This window comes from Cyprinodon variegatus, unplaced genomic scaffold (genome assembly GCF_000732505.1).
Source record: "Cyprinodon variegatus isolate N-32 unplaced genomic scaffold, C_variegatus-1.0 Scaffold113, whole genome shotgun sequence".
Taxonomy (NCBI): Eukaryota; Metazoa; Chordata; class Actinopteri; order Cyprinodontiformes; family Cyprinodontidae; genus Cyprinodon; species Cyprinodon variegatus.
Genome location: NW_015150566.1, coordinates 1,421,382 through 1,448,385, shown reverse-complemented (window position 1 = coordinate 1,448,385; position 27,004 = coordinate 1,421,382). Strand labels below are relative to the sequence as shown.

At 37.8% G+C, this 27,004-nt stretch overlaps 2 protein-coding genes across 5 annotated transcripts in view; one reads left to right on the top strand and one right to left on the bottom strand.

The window, feature by feature from the left end:
• The window catches only part of LOC107085003 (myosin-binding protein C, fast-type-like), a 30,442-nt gene extending 29,178 nt beyond the window's left edge, over window positions 1-1,264 (top strand). For 3 of the 4 annotated variants that reach the window (XM_015375104.1, XM_015375103.1, XM_015375106.1), the window contains one exon: window positions 1,030-1,264. In XM_015375104.1, coding sequence (XP_015230590.1) covers window positions 1,030-1,055 — 26 coding nt within the window. In that variant the 3' untranslated portion in view covers window positions 1,056-1,264. The remainder of the gene's footprint in view (window positions 1-1,029) is intronic. The other variant, XM_015375105.1, reaches the window with a different exon arrangement.
• On the bottom strand, window positions 641-14,833 carry LOC107085004 (testicular acid phosphatase homolog). The gene is made up of 11 exons (XM_015375107.1): window positions 14,410-14,833; window positions 11,235-11,330; window positions 9,016-9,102; window positions 7,879-8,034; window positions 7,525-7,623; window positions 5,628-5,723; window positions 4,091-4,223; window positions 3,723-3,805; window positions 3,535-3,641; window positions 3,030-3,211; window positions 641-1,489 (listed from the first exon to the last, which is right to left on the bottom strand). Exons 1-11 carry the CDS (start codon window positions 14,500-14,502, stop codon window positions 1,380-1,382), a joined length of 1,242 nt encoding a protein of 413 aa, XP_015230593.1. The 5' UTR covers window positions 14,503-14,833; the 3' UTR covers window positions 641-1,379.
• Window positions 14,834-27,004: the final 12,171 nt, after the last annotated feature.

Genomic DNA, 27,004 nt, shown 5'->3' with positions numbered 1-27,004 from the left:
TCGCAAGATGGAAATATTTTTTATTGTCAGGCAAGGGTTGGGCTTTACTATCCTAGATACACTTCAAAGAAATCTTCACAGAAAGAGCTTAAAAATATAATATAAATCTTATTTTACATGATTGCAGATGTTAGAATACAAGTATTAGTACAGAACTGTCTCTCTATTGATGCCACACAAAAGTAGTTTCTGTCAGAAGAAAAATACATCAGTCACAACCGATCACCACTTTTAATTTAAAAATGACATGCTTTCATTGCTTTTATAAAACATAATATCAGCATCATGGCATCTAAAGCAGCCCTCACCAAAGAGATGCAAAAATGGCATGACAAATAATAGAAAACATGCCATTGTATTTTTAGCCACCAATGTAACCAGGCTTTCAGTGAAAGAAAAACCAATTGCAAACTCAAAGGTCTTATAATAATACATTAATTGCAAGCTTTTTAAAGGTTTACTCTATATTCTTAGCTACTGTTGATAATTTAACAAACCATAGTTAAAACACAACCAAGCACAATTCCACACATAAATGACTCTGGGTTTTTAAGTGATTCCTCCTTACTGTTTTCAAATTGTTCCAAGATTATATAATTTTGACATTAGTAGAAGTTTTTCAGTTCTTTTATGTCTTTTATTTTGCATGCAAATAAGGCCATCACACACATATTTATCTAAATGAAAGTTTTTTTCTACATCATATTTTGAAATCAAATTAGGAGTTGACACAAAACTATTGCATGATTTACCTGGCGTTTGCATAATTGTTTTACTGTGTTTACAGAGAACCATAACCTGAAAAACCAAGCTACATACAGAAGTGTTAATTAAATGTTCTGTCACACTTCTAATATAAAACATACATGAATAAAAACAAATAAATATAGTTTAATTTAGTTCTAATTAACATAAAAAAAGATATTTTTCCAACATAAGGTAAAACATTTTTATGAGTCTTGCCTAGATAATCTACTGTACATGATAACATTTACATTTGACCCTAATCTCTGTCTTTCCGCTCCACAGTTGCCATAGATCCAGACAAAAAATGAAGAGCCAAAGAACAGAAAATGTCAAATGATGTCAACCAAACTGCAAACGAAGAGTGGATGTCACAGTGAATGATACAAGTTATTCCGAGAGATTAAAATAAAGTTTTTCGATGATCTGCAGCACAGGTGTTTCATCTACCATCACATTTTATTTCTGTTAAAATTTCTCTGATATATTGTGCAGTCACACTAAGATTCAGAAACAAGATTGAGAGAAAAACAAGCTTTTAAAATTGCAGTTTGACAAATTCAAAGTTATCAGAGCAGAAATCACAGTTTGAGAGCATTGTTTTATTTTTGGCACGAATTTGGTGGTTCTGTTTCCTACACATCCCTGGAGTAGGATGCTCTCCGCCTGTGGACTGCCACCCCTATAGTGAACAACAGCGCCACAGCCAGGAGACCCACTGCTACTGCAAGAGTGGTAATGGTACCTACAAGAGACAAAAGTTTATATTAGCTGCTGGATATTTCTTTAAATACTACTTTGTAAAAGAAGAAGAAAAAAAACTATATAGAACTACAGGTTTTGCCACACTATTAAAAATCCAGAGTTTTGTCACATTAAACAGCAATTTCAGTGCATTTTCCTGGGGATTGTATAACATATACCAAAAGACAAAAAGCATAATTGAAAGTGAAAATAAAGTGCTCCATGAACCATGTTTCACTATAATTACAACTGATAATATATGGGGTCATGTCTTTAACAGCTTTCCTTACAGAAAGAAAGATTTATCTCTCCTTTACAAAACAGCTCAAGCACAGATTTTATGGCGTTAATCACATTTAGTCATGCCATATATTTTATTTGGCTTTATATCCAAAATTTTGAGTGGGTCATTCTGATGTATTATTGCTTAAATCATTGTAGTGTAGCTCTGGCTTTATGTATGTTGCTTGTGTAGCTGGAAGATGAAACTGTGCCCCAGTCTCCTCATATGTTTCAGCCACTAGCTGGATTACTGAATTCAAAAATTGTCCCCAATTCAGCTCAGTTTTTATGTTAAATCAGTTTCCCTTTTACTTCTCCTCAACATGAAGTTGCTACTACTATGTTTGGTAAAGTGTCCTTTGACAAACCAATGAGACAAAAAACATTTCCATTTGTACTGAGATTAAATCACACTCACAAGTTGTCTCCATCTATTGATCAGGTGACTTCTTAGGACAAAATGATGGATGATTACAGTCCACTTCACACATATACGCTTGTTTGTGTTTCTTTAAAGCAGGGGTTGGCAACCAAAATTGCTCAAAGAGCCATATTGGGCAAAAAACAAAACAAAAAACAAATCTGTCTGTAGCAGCAAAAATATAGAAGTCTTATAGAAGCTTTGTATGGCAACACGGGCTCTAAATGTATTATCCCATTATAAAAAAGGACTACGTGGGATTAAATACATAATAAGCATTCATGATTAAATGTTTATCCTGTAGCAAATGTCTCATAGTAGCATTAGGTGAAGGAGGAGCAGTGAATACTCTCATTCCACCCGGAGTTAAAAGTGTAAAGGTATATTGGAGGATTTTTGCGATTTTCTTACAAGACCCGCCCTCTCCACTATAAAATAAAATGCACATGCACAACCCTGCACCCGCTCCTGCATGTGAGAGCATGCACAAGCTCATTTCTCCTCGTGCACGCTCTGTTTAGAAGTTGCTGTTTGCATTGCTCCTACAGGCTTACTTTCCAAAAGAAGATTTGCATTTTTTCCACTATGTGAGACTCACCACCGGTAAATAAAAATGGGGTTGAGCATGCAGGACGGAATTATGTAGACAAATCACCAGAATGATTGACAATTAGAAGGACCACTTATTTTGATGATCCCCCCAGAAAATCAACATCCTCCACTATACCTTTATGCAATATGTGGTTTTAATGTGACAAAATCTGATGTGTAAAATATTGACTTAAGCTGGCTTTCACAGTGAAAGCAAATTATTCTTATGGAAGAAACCTCCCCCCACCTGTGCTTGACCACCTTCTCCTCATGCCACATTCGACCTCCCATTCGTCCGGCATCACGTCCCGCACCAGTTCCGTGAAGGTGGACAAAGGGCAGGGGTTCAATCCATTGCATCCAGGCACGGTGTTGGGGTAGGGGTCGGATGAGGATTCATTACGGTAATGTAGCTCCACTGAATAGGATCTGGGTAATTATTATCATGAACACAATGAAATGACACACACTTATGGGAAGTGTTTTGGAAATGGGCTTTGCGTTCTGTGCTAATTTGGCCAAAGCGGTGCTGGACAGACGCCCAGCCTCCATTGGATAGAAGAGAAACATATTTATATATATTTAAGTCCATTTAGCTGAAAAGACGACTGCCATAACTCAAATTATGTGAGAGTGTGGGTGTGTGTCTGTGTGTGTTGGGTCTCTCTATGTGTGTACATCTGACCCAGATAGCATACTTGAATATGCAAATGGAAGAGTGCATGAAATACAGACTGGAAGGAAGTCATTACCCATCATACTCCTGGTAGAACTCAAAGAGTTGACAGGCAGCGTAGGGAGGAAGGAGCCCGTTGTAGATGTCCAGAGCTGCCTGGAGGGTGATGAGTGTGGAGTCATGCTAGGATAAGTACAAGCAATAAGGATGTGAAACAGCAGTTTGTTACACAGATAGTGAGTTCAAGTAAGACAATGAACTTACAGCTGAGTACATGATGAATTTGAGCTTGTTGCCTTGCTCCAAAGCACTGGAGAAATTCCTCAGGATGGCGTTTAGCAACACCCCTGGTAGATGAATACAGAGTTAACAGCGCAGATTAATTTTCTGCAGACGCAAACACAATCCTTTTGACCCTATTGAGCAGCTTCTCTTGGCATTGTCATCTTTGTCCCATTAGCTCATGCGTGCAAATATTCCTCAGGGAGATCCAAAGCTGCACTTCACATAGTTGGAGGCAAAAACAAAGCCTCGGCCAGCAGCCACATAAGATACGCAGCGACAATCTTTCCCCTATCATATTTTCCTCCTAGCAGTGCTGCAAATAAATATCTGTTAATGTGAATTCCCACCTCCTGAGAGCCTGGCCTTCTCTTTCCGCCTGTGACTGAGAATGCTGTACGTGACCTCAAAGGATGCTATCCTCTTCAGGGTATCCAGGACGTCATTGGTGGCCCAACGAGGGAGAGTCAAGTTATGGATCCTCTGTGTATGAAGAGTTTAGTCATTACCTTGTTTTAATTACATTACACTAACACACAGACAAAGAAAAGAGAAAGTGATTTGTGCATGATATTATTTCTGTTATCCCATCTATTTTTAGATTAGAGTAGGGAGATAACAGATGCTTGTTTTGAAAGTGTGATTATTAATCTGGCTCTGAAAGCACCCATGTCACAATAATTTAATCAATATTTTTCTATTTCGTTTTCGAGTCTGACTGTAAGTATGAACCAAATTTTTACCACTCTCTCTCTTCGATTTACAGCTAGGAGGTTATTCTTGACTTTTATCTATCACTGGTATAGCTAGTAATACAAACTGAATTACTTTAGATTAATCTTTTCATGATGCTAGCACAACCTTCAGTGTGTTATTGAGGATTCTCTTCACACTGACAGATCAGTTTGTGGTAAGCTGAAAAGGACATAAGGCTTGTAACTATTTTTCATATTTTCAGCTGTTTCCATCTTCCCACAGCATGAACATATTACTACAACTATATGATTTTTAATTCAATCTAATTCAGTTTATTTATATAGAGCCAATTCACAACACATGTCATTTCAATGCACTTTACAATTCAACAAGATCATACAGTCAAACTGATTCCAAGTTTTCAAAGGAAAAACAGATGATTTTATTGACTCATTGACTCGAAGGCAATCCCTCACTGTAAGCATGCTTGTACTGTAGTGACAGTGGAGAGGAAAAACTCCCTTTTAACAGGGAGAAACCTCCAGCAGAACCAAACTCAGTGGGAGCAGCCATCTGCCGAGGCCGACTGGGGTTCAAGGAGACGGACGGAAGCAGACATAGAAAAATAAGCAGAGATACAAAAGGCAACTGTTAACCAGCTTCACAGGTGGCCCCGTCCAGGAAACACACATCCAGGCAGACCAGCTCTGAGCCAACTCCCATGTCAGAGGATGAGAGAGCGCATCTAGTCAGTCACAGTCAGAGAAACTGGACTACACTGAAAAACAGGCTGATTTCCAACATCTTTAAACACAAGTGTTGATAGCAGCAGCACAGCTGATATTTCTCTCCAGGATGGTGTCACAGCCAAACAGGAACACCTGATGAAGCTATAAAAAAATGTTTAATTAACCATTAATGTCTCCACATGCATTCTATTTCTAAAAAAAGAAGGACTTAAATAACTCTTAAAGATCTCCTGACTGGTTAAATAAAATTTAGAATAATTGATCTCCCTCATGACTTCTATATACAACTAGTTTGTCCTGTTGATTAATTGCATAAAATTCCCATAAAATATACCTACTGTTAGTTTGTGTGGGATAAAATGTGTTGTAGCTTAAAAATAGTTTCAGTGGAATTTAAAGTTACAATGATAAACAGTTTTGTACAGTTTGCTGGGAAACAAACCTGACAGGTGAGGGTGTCGTAAACCCTCCAGATTTTTTTTCCAACCAGTCTGGGTACGGGGTAGCCAGTGTGGTTGGAAAGCCGTTCCACAAAGTTCTGTAAAACAAAAACAAAAGAGTCAGACTAACAGCTGTTATTGTCTTCTTTTTTTTTCTTGTGAAATCTGACCCTAAGAAAGCAAACCAATCTATTCTTTACAAATTGACCATTTGTACCATCTACCTGGTACAGTTAGAAAAGCTAGTTGTGTCTTCTAATGGTCTCACTTAGATTAAAGAAAAATGGTAAGAATTTTCTAAGATTCACCCAGGAAAAGCGCTGCTACACTGGTGTTTAAATCCTCAGGGAATTAAAAAAGAAGCGCTTACTTTAAAACGGACCCCTTTAATCATCATGGAAAATTACAGCTAAAAACCTGTGTATGCCTAATATCTTTTGTAGAAAAATATGATGATCAAAAGGTAGAAGATGAAGCAGTAATACAACAGAGACAATTTTTTTTATGACTGAGGTTTTAAAGGTCTAAACTACAAAAAGTATACAAACTCCCAAAACTGTTAGTGCCTAAACTTCTCCAATCTACAGCCAAGTTGTTGAAATTATCTTGAACTCATCTCAGATTAAACTGACGGCCCCTTTGAAGAGATAAAGATAAAAAGTTGGGCTTGTACCAGGAAATTGAAAGGAGAAACAGTGACAGATATCAAGCCAGAATCCCACTAGAGCTTGTTGATGGTTGCTAACTTGCTGAGAGACACTTGTCTACATTTTAGCAGCTGTTAATGAGCAAATCATAGAAAATCAACTTTAAATGGTGCGTAAGGAAATAAGTATGGATTAACTTTTCATTTTTATAATATTGATGAATGAAGTATTAAAAAATATATTCATTCACATAATATATGAGATTTACCCTATGAAAAGGGTATCTAATTTTTTCATCTTGTGTAAACTTCATTTTAACTATATGTTTCCATTAACGTTTAGATAGATGACCTATATTTTCGCAATGAATCATCTTATGAAAAGTTATTTTAAAAGCTTTTCCCTTTAGAACTTGTCTCCAACCACTTTGTGCATATACCTTGCAGGTACAGCAGAGGGTGTTGAAATTTAACATGAGCGGCTCTGGCCTGATCTCCAACACCTCCTTAGTAAGCAGCGCATGGGACTCTGTTTAATTAAAACTGTTTTATTGTAATTCCTTATCTAATTTAATCCAACCGTTAATTAGTGTCTCCGAGAATGTGAGAGAAATTGCACTGTGCAGCTTTTTGGAGGCACTGGAGTCACCGTGCCTGAGAAAATCAGTGAGAGGACATGATGTCTGGTGCATAACTAACACATCCACTGGAAGTGCTGATTGTGTTGGCAGAAGCTACTGTGAACTATGTATTTCACCAGAATGCAGGTTGCGCTGTGTTTGCTAGTTTTCACATCATATAGTACTGAAGCAGCCAAATTTAGAAGAATGGCATTTAACAGTAAATACAATAGGATTATGCAAATTTGTTATGGAATGCATAAGCAGCAAAGTTTCTCAAGTTTACACCAAAATGGCTCAATATAAGTGACAATAAACACAAGAGCAAAAGCTGGTACATTAGAGGGTGACAGTAGATACTTTCTATATACAGTATGTATCTGTCCCTGACGCCAATGAGGTAAATACCTACATTTCTTTATAAAAGGATAAAATTCAAAAGATGTAGGCAGACAGACAGACAGACATATTTTGCTGTTGTTCATTGAATACCTCAGGTAATATTATTTTGGGAAAAGAAATTGAAGAAATAAGGGCAACTTCCTTATCTATATATAATACATCATTAGACAGACAGATGGATGGATATTCATTTGAAGTAGAATGTTTTCTAAAACATCCGGTCTAACCTACCTGGTGAGTACGGAGGAACCTCTGATAGGGAGCGCTCTCAAAGGTCTCCGTCATCAAAGCTCTGAACCGAGGGCAGTCTTTGCCTGGAGACTTCAACAGCTTCAATAAAGAATGCAGGCATAAAAAGTCAGAGGAAAACCAGTGCATAAGCTTTGTAAGTCTCAGAGGCCGAACTACTTCCTTGCTTTACATTTTTATTACAACAAGGCATTTAAGTGTGTGAGGTTCACAGATGAGGTGAAACACTGACAGCGGGGTAAAGCCAGGGACCCAACAAAATGTATGCAGAATCTGTGTACAGCTGTGCAAGCCTTCTGGATAAAAAGGAAATATTTATTTGGCTCAGCAGCCCACCTTATCCTGCGCCCTGGGAACGGTGTGCACTGGAATTGGCCGCCACAGTAACTGGGGCATGATGGGAGGCGGGCGTCTGGTGGGGGGGAACATCCCAGCAAGGCAGGCCTGGGCGCTCATCAGAGTGCGGTCGTAGTCAGTGCTCCGGACGTACAACTGGTGCAAATATTGAGGAAACATGGCATTAAATATGCTGGTACCTGAAACTCTCTGGTTGAAAATACTCAAAAGATGATTATTTTTTTAAATTGATAAACTAAAACTAGATATTTAAAATAAAAATTGTAATTGTAGTCAATATCTTTCCATAATTTCCCATATGAAAATGAAAATAAATGTACCATCTTTGCCCTGATTTATGCAGGTCAGCTAAGCAGACATAAAGAGAGGGAAATGTGATTCAAATAACTGTGAGAAGGAAAAAGGTGGGAGATCAGGCTCACTGTGATCTCCTCTGACACGAGCCTTTGCTCGTCTCTATCCCTCTGTCACTCTTTGTCAGGTTTTTGTACACAGTAAATCCCACTGATAAGCCCGGATGCTCCTGTGACACAGAGAATCCTTCTTTTCCCTCCATTTTGTGAAATTAAAGCAGACATGGCTGAACGGGGGGGTGGAGTACAGTACAAGCTGACAAAGACTCTGAGGCATATTACCAAGACAGACAGTGAGAAGTGTTATTTTCAGATTAATTACATTATATTCTGAAGAAGGAGAAGAAAAGTGGGAGAAAGGAAAGGGTTAGAAAACAGTAAGAAAGATAAAATAAAACAAGGGGAGGAGGTGACAGGGAATCCAGAAAACCATGTCCTCATGAAGACAGTTTTCTGAGCCTACAGTGATGAACTCCGCAGGCATCCAAATGTATACTGTATAAACTAAAAAGCCCAGAGGCTGCCCTACATGCCAGATTTCAGCATATGACAAAGCCACGGCAGTGATATGACCACAATGTGTCGCCCTCATTAAATTACTGCAGCCGTTGTGGATGGTGATGACACGTAAAACTTGTCGCATGTGGCAGCAAGAGTTCACATGACAACATGGATTCAGAGATGCGAGGGAATTCAGATGATACAGTAAGGCAGACGAAATGGACCAAGCAGGCTTGAAATGCATCTGAAGAATCACACACACCTCTTTGTTGTTGTAGTCCTCACTGAGAAGGTTTCCATAGCGCCTGCGTAGATATCTCCCCAGCTCAAACTGCTGTTTCATGCCCAGCTGAAAGAAGTAATAAACAACACAGATTAGTTTCTTGAATAACATTAGGGTTTGGTGAAAAAAATGTTCACTCTCTGTTATTCTAGGTATTTTACATTTTATTTTAAGTTGCTTTAAAGAGAAGCGTTCTTTAAGTTCTATAACCTTTTGGCTACTTTGTCACATTAAGATATGAAACATTATACAAACTGTTTAAAAATAGAAAAAAATCTTAAAATACATACGAGTGGTTTGACCTGCATATGTTCAATCATTTGTCTATCTGTACAGAACTGCTCAGTTTAACTTTATTAACTAATTATAAATTGAACCATCGCTAAAAGGTATAACATGAGCAATTCTAAAAGGGGAAATAAAATGTCCAAATGATGTCACAGGTTTCTGTTACTTAAAATTAACATTTAAAATAGATTTGTATTTGATTATTTTGAAGTTGCCTCCTCTTGTTGGTTGGAAAGTCCATCCTAGTTATCCAATGAATTGCATTTACATAACCTTAGGTGTGAGCCATATTCTTGAATTAAAATGGTTTTAAAATTTACAGTTTGAAAAAGTGGTAAAACAAAATCTGACCCATTGTCACACATTATGCCATTGAGTGTTGAAGTTAAACTGTTGACTGAGGTATTGCTAGTTTAAGATAGTGGTCCCATTGTTTAACAAATTTTACTATGTGCTCATCTTTTTATATTTATTTGCATTTATTCTCTTTTGATTTTTCTTCTATATTATCGTTTAATTCATGATAAACACCTTGAATTGTTCTTGTACTGAATTGTGCTTTACAAATAAACTTTCCTTGCCTTGCCTACCAAAAAGCCATTTCAGTAATATAACGTGAGAAATTGTCTGAGTGATTTGGTTTTTCTACAACTGTAGGAATCATCAAGTACAGCAATTGCGACCTTCCCATAGCTGTTGCTGCACACTGCCATGTCAGGTTTTTTTTCCACTCACAAAAAAGACAAATTCATGTCAGAAATACTTGTCAGATTAAATAATACTACCTATACTTCAGCGATAGTGTTACTTTATTGTATGTCTCCTACCATGTCCATTAGTTGTGCTGTTCTTTTTGCATCTCTTTGCAGGTGATGAAGCAGACTGAAAATGTTTTATCATTATCTCCCTTTTATCTTCTCTTTCTTTCATCTTTTCTCCCTTTTTTTCTGTTTTTCCTTTCCTGTTCTACCTACATTGCAGTGTCCATATAATCTGTAAAACTCCCTGCATAATTATAATAAAGCAATTTATATGCATAAAACAAGCAGAACACTATGGCAATAGCTGTACTGCTACACTTGTGAAAGTAAAATCTGTTGGGCTCTTTTTGACATCAAGTCAATTATTCTTATTGCCACATCGTTAGACAGGACACTGTTAAAAAAAAAAAAAAAGACAAATTTATCTGCTTGTAATTATTTTCTGTTAGGAAAAACCTTTAAAAAAAAGTGTTAATAATAAAAATTAAAGGAGTACCAAACAGTATTAACAAGGTAGTGGTATTTAAAACTAGTGTTGCACTGATACCGATACCAGTATCGGACGGGGCCCCGATCCAGCAACAAAATGTTGGTATCGGTATGGGTGAGTACCAACAAATAGGGCACTGATACCATTTTGAGAGCCAAAAGTTTAATTAACTATTGTCACCCATTCCAGGTAGGCAAGGTGCTGCTTCACAAAGGTAGGCAGCAGCTTGACAAAGCCATGATGGCAATTATTTTACAACCAAGTAGCATGTAGTTCTTCATATATGCACACACCTCTATTTCAAACTAGTGGTATCGGGGATCGGCGCAACACTATTTAAAACTACAGTGAGCAACCTTTCTACTTAAGGAGATCTGGAATAGAATAGAATAGAATAGAATAGAATAGAATAGAATAGAATAGAATAGAATAGAATAGAATAGAATATCTTCGCCACAATATTTAAACTTACTTAAGGTTATTATCCTGTCAGTATGTCCTACAGGGCCACACCTGTTCTGTAGTTTGTTGTGGTGGGTCTTTTTTTGTTTATCTTTTTCATGTTAGCATTCCTATCCCTCATGTTCTTAAAACTTTCTTTTTCTTTGAAAAATGCTTGATAGAATAGTGACACAGAGACTCAAAGAAACAGCATGTACCTCAGTAAGCTGGCCAAAGCCCTGAGCCCACACTTCCTCCCCATGTGGATCCCTGGGGTATGACTCAATAGGCGATCGATCGCCATGTCGAAACACCTGAAAAGTCAGAACAGATTATATTGCATGAATTCAGACAGGCTGCCCCTGTGCTCAATTTGACCTCTTCTTAGGGAGCAATTCTCCCTGAGACAAGAGTCATAAATAGAAACTCGTAACTGTAAACAGATCAGTCTCGATTTAAGGTGCACATAGATAAGTAATTTTGATGATGTATGATCAAGAGCTGCTCCATTAGTGTTATTAACCTTTAGACCCATCTTTCTGAGGAGGGACTTGACACACACACTTACATTTTAGTGGATTGTGAAAACATCTGATGCACTACTGTTCACAGTAAACCCCAACTATAAAGACTGACAAGAAAGTAACTGATTCGCACCTGCAGGATTAACATAAATTCACACATTTAAGAGCAGAAAATGTATTTTCAACCTTCTGACTGAATGTAACAAGTAATATCCAACACTCCATACTAAAGACAGTAATTATATGCAATGACAATATCATAATCCCAAAGATACAAGCGTATAATCTATAAGTTAACGCATTATTTGATATGAAACTTTTCATTAATATTTAAAGCTTTGCCTCCATATTGTCCTCTATCTCTCACAGTGGATTTCTGCAGGCTGCTATCACCTGCCGCCCTTTTGCTTCTCTCAGCTTACCTTCTTGTACTTGCAAGGATGTCCTACATGACTTTGCTTTTACCGGCGAAGTGGGATGTAGGTATTTTATTTACTGGACATGCTTTTCATATCTATGTGCTTGTTTCTCAGTTGGTGTCTTGCAGCGCAACACAACACAACCTCACTTAGAGTCAGCAACACTGATCCCTCAGATTACATTTCTGTGCAGTGACTGCCTCTTGAATAATGCTTTTTGATAATTTTGTTTTAGGATATATTTTTCGTTTTAACTTTGCTTTACTTATTTATGAAAACTCTTTCATTTTCAAAAAAGTAAAAATGTCACAATAGTCTGATAAATAGATTTGTTATATATTTGAATGGCAGGTTTGTTTTTAAATTCCCAAATCAGAACTTTACTTCAACATTTTACCATTAGTTTTAGAACCTATTAAATGAATAGACATTCAGCCGTATAGAAAAAAAAAAAAAAAAGCCATCTAAAAAATATTTGCTCTTTAGACAACTCTAACTTGTGGTTGAAAACAAAAAACTCAGTTGTTTTTCTTTTCTTTTTTGCTATAAAGGGACCAAAATTAGCAAACATTCTGCATTTTGTTGGCCTACAAAAACTTAAATGAAAGAGGTTAAATGTCTAAATCAGAGGCCAGTATTAGCATATTTTAAATCTTTTGATAATATGATTCAACCAACATTCCAACAGTTTCAAGGTTCATATTTTGTGCTAAAATGTTCAGAAAGATCTCATCAGTACAGGTGAAAGCTACACGCTGGTCTGTAATTTAGGAAATGAACTCTGGACTGTTTAGACGTCACCTTATGGCTTTTGTAAGGATCTAAGAAAGACCAAACTTTTTAATATAGATATTCAGTATTAAACCAAAATAACAATTGATATTATTCTCTAGATGATGAAAATTAGATTTTTAAAATATCTATAAAGTGATTTTTGATACATCATGATTTGCATTTCAACACTCAAGAAAACATATTTTGAACATTATCTATTTTTTCTTTTTATGACATTTAGGTGAGAGAATTTCAAAGACATTTTACCTGGAAAAATACCTTACTTAATGTTTTCTATAAGTATATTATATTCTATACTTTTTTATTGTGGTAAATAAGGACTTTTAGGAGTAAACAAGTGCTTTTGTGTAGAGCACATTTACAGTTTCTTATGAATGTGTTGAAATCTCTTCAACTATGATTGTCATATTAGGTGAATAACTTGATTTATCTTATTTAGATTTTATACACAGTAACTGACCAACAAAAATTAGATCATAGCTTTCAACTGAAAGGAAAGCACTAGTAGTAGAAAGTTTTAGAAATAATATAAGAAAAGTGTTGCCCTTCCTCAAATGCATTGCAAAGGGTACAGGAAAATATTTCATTTATTTGGTAGTAAAATAAAATAGGACTGGGATCTGTTTTGCTTTCTGAGGACCCAATTGAAAAATTAAAAAAGCTTTTATCAACTAAAAAGTATGTTTTTCTTATATGTTTGAGTTTAACTAAATGATACAAGGGAACAGGGTGGATGTAGAGAAAAGATTGGGATCAGCTGTTTTTCACACTGAGCTATTGGAGATCATCAAAGCAGCTCAGGTGTTTTGATGAAAACAAACAAACTAATTAAGGTAGTCTCACTATAATTTTTGTCCTGTATTTTGATCCAAAATCATCAAGTTAAAATGTGATTATAAGGGAGGTCCTGTTTTAAAAATACAGATTTTTAATATGGTTTTATTTTGTATTTATTCCAGGCAATGTATTTATGTTGGTATGTTTATTTGAGATGGAACGAATAAAATGCCCAAAAATTAAACTCTCTACTTAAATGTTTAAGTAAAACAGCCTTTATTTTATAATCAGTTATTGTGCATATTGTCCGTCCTACAAGTTCACATGGAGTAATAACAGCTTTTTTCTTGTTTTTTTTTTTTTCAATTGGGGATTCTTAAACTGAGAAGGGCAACATGTGGGCTGAATATTAAAGCTCACAAATCATTTATAAAAGAACATTTAAGGCATATTTTGCCTTTTTTTTCCATCTTTACTGCTCAAAAAGGATACAAGTATGTTTCTGTTTGTTGTATCTCCTTAAGTGATTCAACTATGTGCTGAAGTGTTACATAAAGAGGTTTATGAACAAAGCTGCTGTGTCTGGGAGAGATATGCTCGCCGCTGTCTGAGGCTAGGCTCAAAGTAATCCTTTGTGATAAAAGTGTAAATAAAATAATACTCACTGGGCAGAAAATGGCAGCGTAATCAGCAACAATGCAAATCAAAGCAGGCTGTCAGATTATGTTCAATTCGTGGCATACAACAAACAAATGCTATCAGTAGCATCATGCAAACATCTTATGTTTGTTGTATTACACAAGAATGAAAAAAAAAGGAAAGCAGAAACATATGTGATGGCTGTGGATTTAAATGCAAGGAAAAGGGGTTTTACTTACAGCAACAACAAACTTCAGCTGCCGGGACTCAGTCAAGCAGAGGCAGCAGAGCAGGTATAAGCATGCCAAACTGATCTGCAACTTCAGCATCATGTTGACTTGTGAAAAGCTGCTTCCTTTAAGAAATTCCACAGTTTTTGTAATATAAAAATATCTATTATAAGGGTATCAAGGAAGAAAAAAATCCAAGTCCTTCTATGTACTTGACCAAAAACTGCAAAAACATGCCTTTATGAAAAAGCTATAGTTATACAGGACTTTAGAATCCAGAAACACAAATATATCAAAATATAAATCTAAATACTTTATGACTCCCAGGTACAAATCTGGCTTTTTAGTCAGATACCTCATGGAGCAGTTGCTGTGAATCCCTCATTGTCTATATTAGGCCTACAGACAGTAATTTAGGCCTTGTTTAGTTGAAGCTAAGCAGCGCTTTTATAGTCCTCCCACCTGACCTCATCTTGTTGTCCCTCCTTCATCAGATCTTTCTGCATCTGTTCTCCTGCATGATATAAATCTTGTTTAGATCACTGAGCCTTCCAGTTTTCTGTTGTGTCCTTTGTGTAATTGTCCTAAAAGTAAAATAAATAACATATTTAATCAGAGTTAGATTTTACGGGAACAAGTTTTGCCCCAGAGGATAAAACTGGTTGCACCCTAAAAGCAAAGTCACATGTTCTTAATGGCAACCTACCAAAATGACAAAGAAACAAGGAAAATGTTGACGTCTGCACCTGACTTCACCAATTGTGTTCTGTGGACTTTGAACGCATGTGTACTCTTGGCCACAAACACTCATTAAAATGTTTTGTGCCATCTGCTGTGGGTTTGCCCAAAATTACAGGGCCTGGCGTGTTTTCCCTTACTTAGCATACGTTTAAGTATGTGTTGGTATCTCAGAAGCTTTCTGAGATATACAATGGGATTACTGAGTGTGAAGGTTTAAAACCCAACAGCAACAACGTCATGTTTTATATGTGTAAAACAGGCAAAATCAAGTAAGGTTTTACTTTAAAATCCCCTGAAAAGGATAGGAAATTTTATAAATAAGAAGTAACTTCTGAAATCTATCACAAGCAAAAGAGAGTAGGATTGTACTCAGAGCTTTGTTAAAAAAATTACTTCTGCAAATTTAGACCAACAGAGTTCTAGAAGAAAACATGAGGTCATAACTTTGTAAGGCTCTTAGGATATAACATGACTGTTTTGAGCTAAATTGTCTTGTTGTTATTAATGTCTGTTTTGACAGCAGGTCACAGATCCTAGTTTACGTTTAAAATTAGTATTTTTTTTATTCTAGTTTATTTTTCCTTCAGGTAAAAGAATAAGATTAAATATACCACACATTATTTTTCTAGGTCTTTTTTTAGCAGATCATTCAGTGCTAGAAAAAAAGTAATTTCCCCCTGAGAGATCTTAGTCACAGATAAATAACTCAGATCATCAATCTGATTTCAAAATCTGATTAAGAAAACTTGAGAAAACAGAAAAGGAAGATATCAAGGATGATATTTATTATTTTTTTTTAAGAAAAAAGATACAAAATAGCCTTGGAACCAAATTTGTCCTTAGTGAAAAAGTATTTCAGTTCAGTTCAATTCAGTTTATTTATATAGTACCAATTCACATTATGTTATCATCTCAATGTGCTTTAAAGAGACAGTTTAATCAAATCATACAAACAGATTGGTTAGAAGTTTTGTATCTCAAGAAACCCAGCTGACTGCATCGAGTCATTGATTTGAAGGAATTCGCTCCTCCCGGAGAACTCTGCAGCAATTCCTCACACTGAGCATTGCATGCAGCAACAGAGGAAAAAAAAATCTCCCTTTTAACAGTAGAAACCTCCAGCAGAACCAGGCTCAGTTTGAGCAGCCTTCTGACAAGGCCAACTGGGGGTTCAAGAAGACAAAAGCAGACACACAAAAGAAAATGTAGAAGCACTGATCCATAAAAAAAAATGTATGTTAGAAAATGTAATGGTAAACTATCTTAATAGGTGAAACTATCTAGGAAATAAAGTTAAGCAGATGGACTCTGGGCCAGTTTTCATGTCAAAAAGCAGGAAAAGAGCTCACACATTTAGTTAGAGTAAAACTGAGCCCATGGCTACATGTATGCATTGGAGAGATAATTTGTTTCCTAAATCAAATTACTGGCCATTTCTGTATTGATAGAAGCAACTACCATTAAGCATTTGTGAAAGCTGACAGTTTTAAATATCCTTTGTGAGGAAATTTGGCCAACTTTTCTTGCAGAATTGTTGTTGCACAGCCAACAAACTTTGGTATGAACAAATGATTAAGGTAATGCCACAGCATCTCGGTCAGATTTCAACCATGCTACCAGCTCCATCTTTGACTGCCAATGTTTTGTTTTCTAAAATACTGTGTTGGTTTAAAGCAAAAGAGCAAAAGCAACAGGATTGTCACTTTAACAGTTCAATTCTTTCCAGTCCACATAATTCTGGACATAAAGATGGTTCAAGTCAAATTCAAAGCCATGATGTATTTTTTGCTCTTTGAGGGTCAGGTAGCTAAAGTTAAGGATGGGCGGACGTGTACAGGTTTTTCACAAAACAGGTAGTTTCATCTTCTACTACTAAAGCGTTTCTGGAAATCAGACATTTCTGTGCATGCTTAAAGGATTTAATCTGATCGAGCACTTGGTACATGTATAGACATTTCAAGGTCAGAGAATTATATTTAATGTCCATGTAAACAGAGATGTTGAATTTTTAATCAACCAAGGTTTAGATCAGCCTGGGGAAATTTGGTGCATGTAAATGTAGCTACTGATCTGTTAGATACAGAAAAAAACATCTTTCAAACACGGGGACATTTTGAATTATAATGTTTTTGCATCTCTGCAATTTCTCCTCTGTGTTATATGCAGTGTTATCATTCCTGCTAGTTTCTTTGGTCGACTAAAAAAATTTCTTGTTTGGATAATCACATGTTTCAAGTGGTCTCCTGACATGTTTTTGTTTTATTCATTTTCCCTCTGCAACTGAGAGAATAATGTCAGCCCGGTAACTCAGAGTTTTGATAACAGAAGGTTTGTGTTCAATTGGGTGATATGAGTGAAAATGCAGACCTATTATCGTTCTGCACCAAAATTAGAAGCTCTCATAAACTCCAGGCACCTTTTCTACCTAATATTCAGGCTGACTCTAGAGGAAAGTTTAGGACACAGAATGCGAGCTTAGATTTGAAGAAGTGGCATAGCACCACTCATCCTTTTTACTCCTGAACTGCTACATTTTGTTGTATCAATCTCTTAGCAGTGTCTCTTTAAACCAGATCTTCACGCCCATTGTGATGGCTCCTCTGTGCAAGTCATCATAAAAGCATACACAGGACCCCACCCCAAGTACTGTTTGTCTTTTGATAAGTACTTACGGTAAAAGAAAATGCACAAAAACAGTTTCAGTAGCCTCTAACGGTTTCTTGGAAAATTAGCTCATGTTAATTCAGTGGCCAAATTCAGCAAAACACCTTGGGGACAGTTGGAGCAAGGGATTTGCATCGTCTGTGATGTCTGTGAGGCTATGATTTTGTTATAGACATAAATTTCATAGGAAACCTGACACTTAGTTTACTGTAAGTCTTTGTCACAATGAATTCAGGCAGATCTGAAAAAAGTTGGTCCAAACAGGACATAGCCAAGGCGTTCCTTTTAACCTGAAAATGTGCTTCCCACTACTGTCGAGATCTCCCTATGTCCATCTGTTTGACTATTTTTCTCTCTTTCACAGCAGTGCATAGTAATCCCCTTGCTGGCAAGTACACATACAAAACGTAGAAGGTGACACTGGTTAGCCTTGCAAAGCCATACACAGGTGTCACTGGGTCAGTGAGCCCACCTGTACTCATCTGCGAGGCAACATATGCATTTACACACAGCCATGTAGCCCGGACTGGGTTTCCTCCTGTGTTACTTAAAGAAACATAACCTTTTCCTAATAAAAATGCATAAGATATGGGTGCATGCATCTTATACTCTTTTTCATTATTTGGAGTTCACAGTTGACACTAAAACAACCAAAAAATCCCATCTTTCATTTTCCTTTCAGTCCCTCAAGTGGCTGTTGTATTTATGTTTGTTTTTTGATCAAGGATAAAATAATTGTAGTCACTTCAGGACAGTTGTCATGGAGACTCAGAGGTTGATGCATGCTGACGGAGAGACTGAAAGCAGGGGATAAGACGTGGGCAGAGATGTGATAAGTTTGTGTCTGTGTGCTTATGTATGACGGTCAGGGCAAAAACTTGTGCCTCTGTCCACATGTGATGAATGAAAAACAATTGGTAACGGGCCAAAAAGAATGCAGCCCAGGATCAGACATGAACATTTATGAGCGCAGAGGAGGTTGGAGCTGGGAGGGGGGGGCTATTTTAGTCTGGGTGTTGTCATGGAAACTGCAGCCTCACTACAAATGGAGACATCCAGAAACGCGTGGATCGCAGAACAAATAATGTGCGTAAGGCTTGCCGTGGAGCTACACCATGGCCATGCGACAATGTGCAATCAGTCGAACCCCCTTCATACACACACACACACACCCACACACACAAACATATGAATGGCTCTCAAAGCATGACAACTGTGGCATCTTCTTCATAACAGGGACAGAATATCAATGCGAGGGCGCTCTTTATGTGGGGGCAGAGCAAGAAGACAACAAGAAGAAATGGCACTCATTCAAACGGTTATTATCCGTCTTTCCTCCCTTCATTTTTTCTCTTTCTCCATCTATCCACCTTCACCTCTGTTTGTCTACCATTCTTCCTCACTGCTGCTATCTCCCTCTCTCCAGGGCTCTGAAGGACAGAGGTATTCCCACATTTCTCCGCTGCTATAGCAACACTGCAGCAAGAACAGGAAAGAGAGGACGCAGCAAGGCAAGGAGGAGGGGGAGGATGGAGACGTGGTGGAGGTTGGGGTGGGAAGGTGGGGACAGAGAAAGGGGGGGTTGAGGGTTTCGAGGCAGCCTAAGCTGCGAGATGTGTGAACAATGCTAAGGCTAATGGTAGCAGCGGGAGCAGCAGCCAAGTGTTGCTGAATTCCCCTCCTTTCCTGTTGCATCAAATTGGGTGCAAACTCACATGTAACACATGTCCTTCTTGCAAAACTTGCCAGTGTAGAATGTATTTGTTCCCTCTCTACAGAACAGACAATTTCAGTCATTTCCTGAACGTCATCTGTAAGTGAAAAGGACACAGACAGAACTCCTCCTTCCTTGTGCATCTCTATAAAGATGGGCAGTCCCTAGCTGAATGGGGACCTTCTTATTTTTGCAGTAATTCAATAAACCTTAGCCAGTGCAATGAGTCCAATGGCCAACAGGATGAAGATAAATCAGTGCAGAATGCACAAAAGATCATTCCAAAGACCAAAGCTATTTCATATTGATGTCATCATCCCCTTCTGTCAGGACTGAACACAATCTCATTATCCCCTCATATACATCATAACCTATTAGAATAAAGCTGTTTCCCGCAACATAGAAAGATGTAAAGCAGGCCATAAAACTCATGTGCTCTGCAAGAAGCCCCCTATGTCCTATTCTTTCCTAGTTTCCACACATTGTTGTGCTTAACAAGCTGTGCAAAATTCTGATTGATTTGGGCATACACTAAAATGAAATGTTTTATCATCATATTGCAGATGAAGAAGACAGTTTTACCCCCTTTAAATTCAACAGGGGGGGGCATTCTCCTGCAAGCCAATTGGCAAAATGCCCTCTTTATTAAAATATCATCCTTTATGAAAAAAGTTTTATGCATGATGAAACCAAAAGCTCCCTTCTTGGCTTAAGTAAATGACTGAAGTGCATCTATAAACCCTTAGAAAGTATGTATAGTAAAGTGAAAACGTGGGTTTGTCAAGGCTCAGACAATTCGACCCAGAATTCAGGCAGAAAGAACAGGATAGTTTAAAGGGAAACAGGGGTCAGCTGGGACCATTATGCTGGATTCTCTGTAGAGACAGGTACTCTGGTTAGTGATCACTAGGCTCAGATGGAGAACTATAACGAGCATGTGAATCACTAACCTGGTTATAAGTTCAGTCCGTGTCCAGAGGAAGGAGTGGAAGCCAGTCGGGTGATTTTTCTACAACATGAGGCAGGAGCCGCCCAGAGAGTTCCAGGAGCAGAGCAGCCTGTATAGAGGAAGCCAGCAGATGCTGAAGAGCAGATGGGTCAAGAGGCAGAATCCAGAGCAGGGGACAAGCTGGGGTCCAGATGAGAAGATCAGAGAGATGCAGAGGTACCAATGGGACACTCCAAGCCGGGGTCAGGGGACACATCCAATGTTGTTAGCAGGCAGAGAACAAACAGTAGTCAGGCAGAAACAGACCGAAACAGGGGCAGAGCAAGACTCTGGAATCTAGGGGCAAAAACGGGTCAGGATCAGTTAGTCAAACAATAATACAGGATACGCCAGATATTTGTCACACAAGGCTCTAATAATCTGGTGTTGATGGCAGCACAAATAGGAGCAGGAAACAGGTGGATCAGATGACGGTAATGAGCAACTGGACAGAATTAGACGTATGAATAGAATGAGCAATTAAGTCAGCCACCAGCGCCAAGATCATGACAGTGTTCCTTCTGACAGATTAGTCCTGTTTGTTTTTTACGCCATCAAGATGTTTCATTTTGGACAAAGATAGTGTAAATACAAGCAAAAGATGTTACTAATCACTTCTTGACCCACCTGTTACAGTGTTGTGTAATGAAATTCAATTTGAAAATTTGTGTTGCTTTTCTCTGCTCTTCAATACAAATTGCATCCCCTATGCAAAGCACTAACAGAGTCACATTACAGAGACATGTGATCCTCCTGCTGTGCTTGTATAAAGGCCTTGACACTGCTACCTTCTCCCTTTTTGCATAAGGATCCAGGAGAGGGACTACATTGGGGGAAACAGAGACAACAGGTTAAATGGACTTCATTTCTCAACCTCTGCTCAAGTTAAATAGTTCTGAAGCCAGACACGAAACCAGATTTCTGCAAAACAGACTGTCTGCAATTTCTTCACTGAGTTACAGGAATAATTGGAGCCAGAGGTCCCATAATGATGAACCAGAGACCAACAAAGGACAAACCTAGCCTCCCGGCTAAGCCATCTAAACAAAGACCCACTAAGAACACAGTCTGGGCTAAGCTTTCCTGACCTTTGGAGATGCCTCAGGTTTCAAAAATGGAGATCATCAGAGGTTATTGATCTGGCAAAGCTAGGAAAAGCATTTCCAGCTATACGGTTTGGGTTTTTGATTAATTCTGATTATTTAATGTGTTTGCTGTTGTGTAAACACAACAGAAATGCAGTGTAACTAAAGAAGCTAAATGGTCCTCACCATAAAATACTTTCTCTGGACATACTCCCAGATTACCAAGAATCACTTAACTAACTGTTATTGATTTCTGATTAAGGCAAATCACATAATGAAATATTTTTTGAACCAAATATTTTTTTTAATCTCTAGTATTTGAATTGTGAAATGGTTTTAACACATTTCAATTGCTCTAAATTAGTCTAAAACCCGACTATGCCTGATTCCAAATTCATCAATATTAACTTTGGTTCTCAAACATAAGATCTATGCCTGACCTGTGATATACCGGTAAATGCATCATTTTATTGATAATGCTTCTCATACTCATCACCTTCCGCTTTATCTGAGACTGGGTTGGGGGGACGTGGTCCAGTGAACCTCAAACAAAGATTTCCGAGCCACCTCAGCTGGCTTTTCTCAATGTAGAGAAGAAGCGACTGTCTCACCCGGATGTCCAAGCTCTTCATCCTCTATCTAAGGGAGACCACAGCAACCCTACAGAGAAAACTCATTTTAGCCATTTGTATCTGGAATTTTTACCTTTGGTCATGATCCAGATTTCATAACCATATGTGAGGATAGAAATGTGGACTGACCTATAAATTGAGAGCTTTGTATTTCCACTCAGCTCTCTCTTCACCAAAACCGGTGAAGCCGGAGTTTGCCAGCCGCCGCACCGATCCGTCTATCCATATCCCATTCCATTCTCCCCTCACTAGTGAACAGGACCATAAGATGGTTGAAGTTCTCCAAATGAGGCAGAAACTCGCCTTGAACCTGAAGGGAAAAAGGCACCTTTTTCTGGCTGAGAACCATGGACTAGAATGAGTTTATTTTCACACTTGGCTGAGAATCTTGGCTGAATCGTTGAAAAAAAAGAACTAGTTTGAAAACTGCATATTATATTTATTTAGATTGCATTAAAACATTTGACAGTTTAACAAATAAAGTAAAAACAAAATTAATCTGTTAAGAGGCTAAATGTTTTTACAGTACTCCATTTAGAATCAGACTATAAGTTGTAAAATCATGATATGCTACTATACATTATCTCAGTTGAGCAGGGTTAAACCAGGTGGATCCCACAAAATCGAAGCAATGTTTTTCTATTATGATTCTTTTTTTGTCCTGTTGATTAGATTATGAACATGCAGAATGATGGATTTACAAAGGAAAACAAATCTATTGTTTATCTCTTTAAAATCAAAATGAGAAAAAACAAAGTGTGTTCAATTAACCAGTTTGTTAGTTTAAATAGTACTAACATTCAAAGGTCAAAAGGCCATGTAAACTCAATGTAAAATGTAATTTCTTCAGACCTGATTAGTAATTCCCCAGGAAAGCGCCACTAAACTAAAACAGGCAGAGATTACAGACTTGTTTTTATATCCTTATGTTGATATTAATTCAAATAATTATAAACTATTCCTTTCTGATGTTTGAGACCCATGTTTTCAGATTCTTTTCACCTCTGCACGCCCCAAATAAAAAATGTTCTTTTTGGAGCAAGTCGTCAAACAAAGTGCAGCTTCATATTTCGCCCCTGTAATGACTCGTGCCTGAGCTGAAACTATGATTGCCAGTGAAGCATTGAGAATATAAGTGGGGTAAAAGTCTCTGCATAATTCATGGTGCCATTAAAAGCAAAAAGTGACACAACATTTACCAGGCAAAGGTAAAAACATTACCTCCCATTTTGCAGTTATGTTAGATCGATACTCAAGTAAGTGTAATAATCTAATAAAAAACATGAGCACAGAACCTGAAGAGTGCATCGTGTGTAGGAGGGTATGCACTCGGGAACAATTTGCTGCATACCTCCTTCCAGTAAATACATGGGAAGTGTCTTTGTAATGTAGGCTGGAGAGGAAATATTAATAGGAAAGTAATTACCCTAAATAACATTGGGTACTTTAGGCCAAACACATACTTTTTCATATCTGTGAGCCATACTTCTTGTGGCACGCATATTCTTAAACTATATAGCCACTCCCACTTATTGTTTTTTTCTTTTTTTCTCAGACAGGCTATTTAAGGTTTTCATTTGAATTCAGTATCAAGGAAGGTGTTTTTTTTCCTTTTATAAGAAGATAGTCAGGTCACTTTTGTTAAAATAAGTCACCTCTTTATAGTGTTTAAACTTTTAGAGTAACTGGAGTCTTTCTTTAACCAGACAAGTACCAGAGAGAGTTGTAATGCATTCTGAATTTTACACAGTACAGTATCAATCTGGAAATTCTCCTGTAGAAAGTGTTTGCAAAAGTGAGAGAAATTAAGTAAAATTTTTCGAGTCCATTAGTGACCTGTCGTCACAGCAGCGGTAGTAGCTGAAATATGGGTAGATATTGAAAAATGTAGATATAGCTCAGGATATCTTTAGCCACTCTCACTAAAAGTTTTATCAAAATGACAGTTTTAAGCCTAGACTAGCCTTAAAGGAAAAGTCCGTTCAGCAAGGAATGATCAATGGATCATTATCTATACCTAAAACTAATATGTTTGTGGTGATTTAATGAATTTTGCATTAATCAGTAAAAAACTAAAAACAATAATTTTTGTCACAATCACTGAATCTGGGAACGGCCATTTTGCCCATATATAGTTACACCTCAATCCTGACATCTTCCGGCATTGACGTCACGGTGCTGTAAGCCCAGCGCCATTCTCCCCGCTTTACAAGCAAAATCAATGGGAATTACGAGACACATCTGCAATCAACAACAATTGTTTAAATTTCGAGAGGACTTCACTATTGAAATCCACCAGAGCTGGAGTTAAAATGACAATTCACACATGCATTTCAGCCGGATGTTGCAAATTTTGTTATTTCGCCTTTCCGATTCATGATCCACCATGGACGGGTTCGTCGTTAGATTGCCAACTTCAAGAGGGAGGATTTGCCATTGAACTTCTGGCCAGAGAAAAAACACATAATATGTAGCCAACATTTCGAAGAACAATGTTTTCAAGATAGCTTGGATTATAAGTGCGTTGTGAGAAACACCAGATGAAGCATTGGGACTTGATCAACAGCCAATACCGCGCAGTGACGTCACAAACCCATAGGTGGCAGTAGTGTACTTTGATAAACAGGGATTTCTCCAGTAAAGCACATTCAAATGAAATTACTATTAATAAAAAACACTTATCATTTATTTAATAGTATGTAATAATCATATTAAAGTACTTTCAGAAGTTTGAATGCTGAATATGACCTGACTTTTTCTTTAAAAGTGAACTAAATGGTAGACCTTCAACAAAGTCCAGTGCACAGCCTGGGATGATGACAAGAAAGCCTAGGACTCACTGTCAAAACATGGATCCTGGAATGCCTGGAGCTGTACAAGATCAACAGCACACTAAGAGCCTTCATCACCAACTACTTGGAGCTGTGGAAAACCACACTTGAGGCCAACTTCAAGCCACTTGCAAAATTCCATCAAATGAGGAATATACAATGCTCTGCCCCCTTCTTCTGTTCTGCATAGCCCTGAACCCCCTTAGCCAAATAATCAACAAGACTGGCTATGGATACCGACTCAGAAATGGGGCAAGCTGTATGTGTTAGGGTTGTTAAGTTTCCCCAACTTTAACCTATAAAAAATGAAACAAAGACAGTGTAAGAGTTTTCCTGAAATGCTTTGCAAAGGGGAGACAGAGTTAAACTATCAATCTCTGCATCTCCACTTGGCTCAACACTTGCCAGGCTTTTTATTGAGCACTCAACACATTAAAACAGCAGGTGTTAGTTTCGATTACGCAGTCTCTTAGACTTAGCATGAACTTTTAAGATAGGGAACTTGCCTGGTTTCAGTATACGCCTTACACAAGGTGTCGGGGTTATGACTTTTCACTTCTCTGCTTGTCAAATGAAAAACAGGAAAGCATTCTTGCAAAACATTTGACCGTCTCATGACCTTCATACACTATTTCCAATGATGAGAGTAACATATAGAACATATAAATGATTTAGAGCAATATGAAACATATAAAATGATGAATAAAATGATAAAAACAACAGAAATCATAATTCCAACAGTATGCTAAGAGTAATGGGGACATTGTTTTACTGATCCACACCACCAGGATCTATAGCAGGGACATTGGATTGTCATTTGGGCAGGAGATATTTGGCCAGATGGTGACAAGGAGGAAGAAGGTAATCCAGACAAAGGGGATCACACTCCCAGAAGTCAGAATAGCAGATGAAGAAAAGAGTTACAAGTACCTTGGAATACCACAGGAAAATGAAAACCATGAAGAGGCCACAAGGAAAGCAGCAAAAGCCAAATACCTGCAACAAGTAAGGCCTGTTCTAAAAAGTCAGCTCAGTGGTAAGAAAAAGGTCCAGAGAATCAACAGCTATGCCTACGCGAGTAATCAGATAGTCTGCTGGGATAATAAATTGGCCAAAGTAAATTCAGGCCACTGATGTTAAAACAAGGAAGCTACCAACCATGCATGGTGGATTCAACTTCAAATCCAGTATCAACAGATGATACACTAAACGCAAAGAGAAAAACAGAGACTTAGCGAGCATCAGAGCCACCATAGAAGATGAAACATCCAAGCTCCAAAAATACATCAGGAAGATGGCCCCAAGGAATAAAGCACTTAGTGAATGCCTCACACAGTGGAAGGTGGAAATGAAGGAACTGGAGAACCCATCATGGCAGAAAAAACCACTGCATGGAATGTGTCACCGACAAATAGCTGAAGTGGCTGACACGACAAAATCCTACCAGTGGCTAGAGATGACCCGGGCTGAAGGATAGCACAGAATCATGGCAGCACAGGAGCAAACCATGAGCACTAGAGCAATAAAGGCCCAGAACTACCCTAGCAGACAAGATCCCAGATCCAGGCTAGCTTGAGGCAGTGGTCTCATTTATGCTAAAATAATCATACCGTAGCAGCTGTAATAAATCTTTGTATTGTATCTTATGTTAAATAAACCACAATAATTAGTTTTGACTTTTTTTTTTATAAATTAGACTAATTTAACTTAAACTAGAGTATTTTGACTTACTCCTTTAGGATTTTTTTTGTCATTCATTTATTTGGCTCGGGCCGTGGGCAGAACAGTGTCTGGATGGGGTAATGGGTGGGGAACCGCGGAGAAGCTGAAGAGTGTGAGAGGTGTGTTGACACTGCATGAAAAGTGAGATTTTCGTCCCCGTAAACCCCCGCAGATCTGCCTGATTTTCGTCAGTTTCCGACAATTTGCAACCCGTGCTTGTCCGCGTT

Coding starts and splice junctions, on each gene's coding strand:
- LOC107085004 (XM_015375107.1), bottom strand. CDS start 14,502: ATGATGCTGAAGTTGCAGATCAGTTTGGCATGCTTATACCTGCTCTGC. Junction 4,224..5,627: donor ACGACACCCTCACCTGTCAG/GTTTGTTTCCCA, acceptor CTTCATACACAG/AGGATCCATAACTTGACTCT. Junction 3,212..3,534: donor TTCTACCAGGAGTATGATGG/GTAATGACTTCC, acceptor ATAATTACCCAG/ATCCTATTCAGTGGAGCTAC.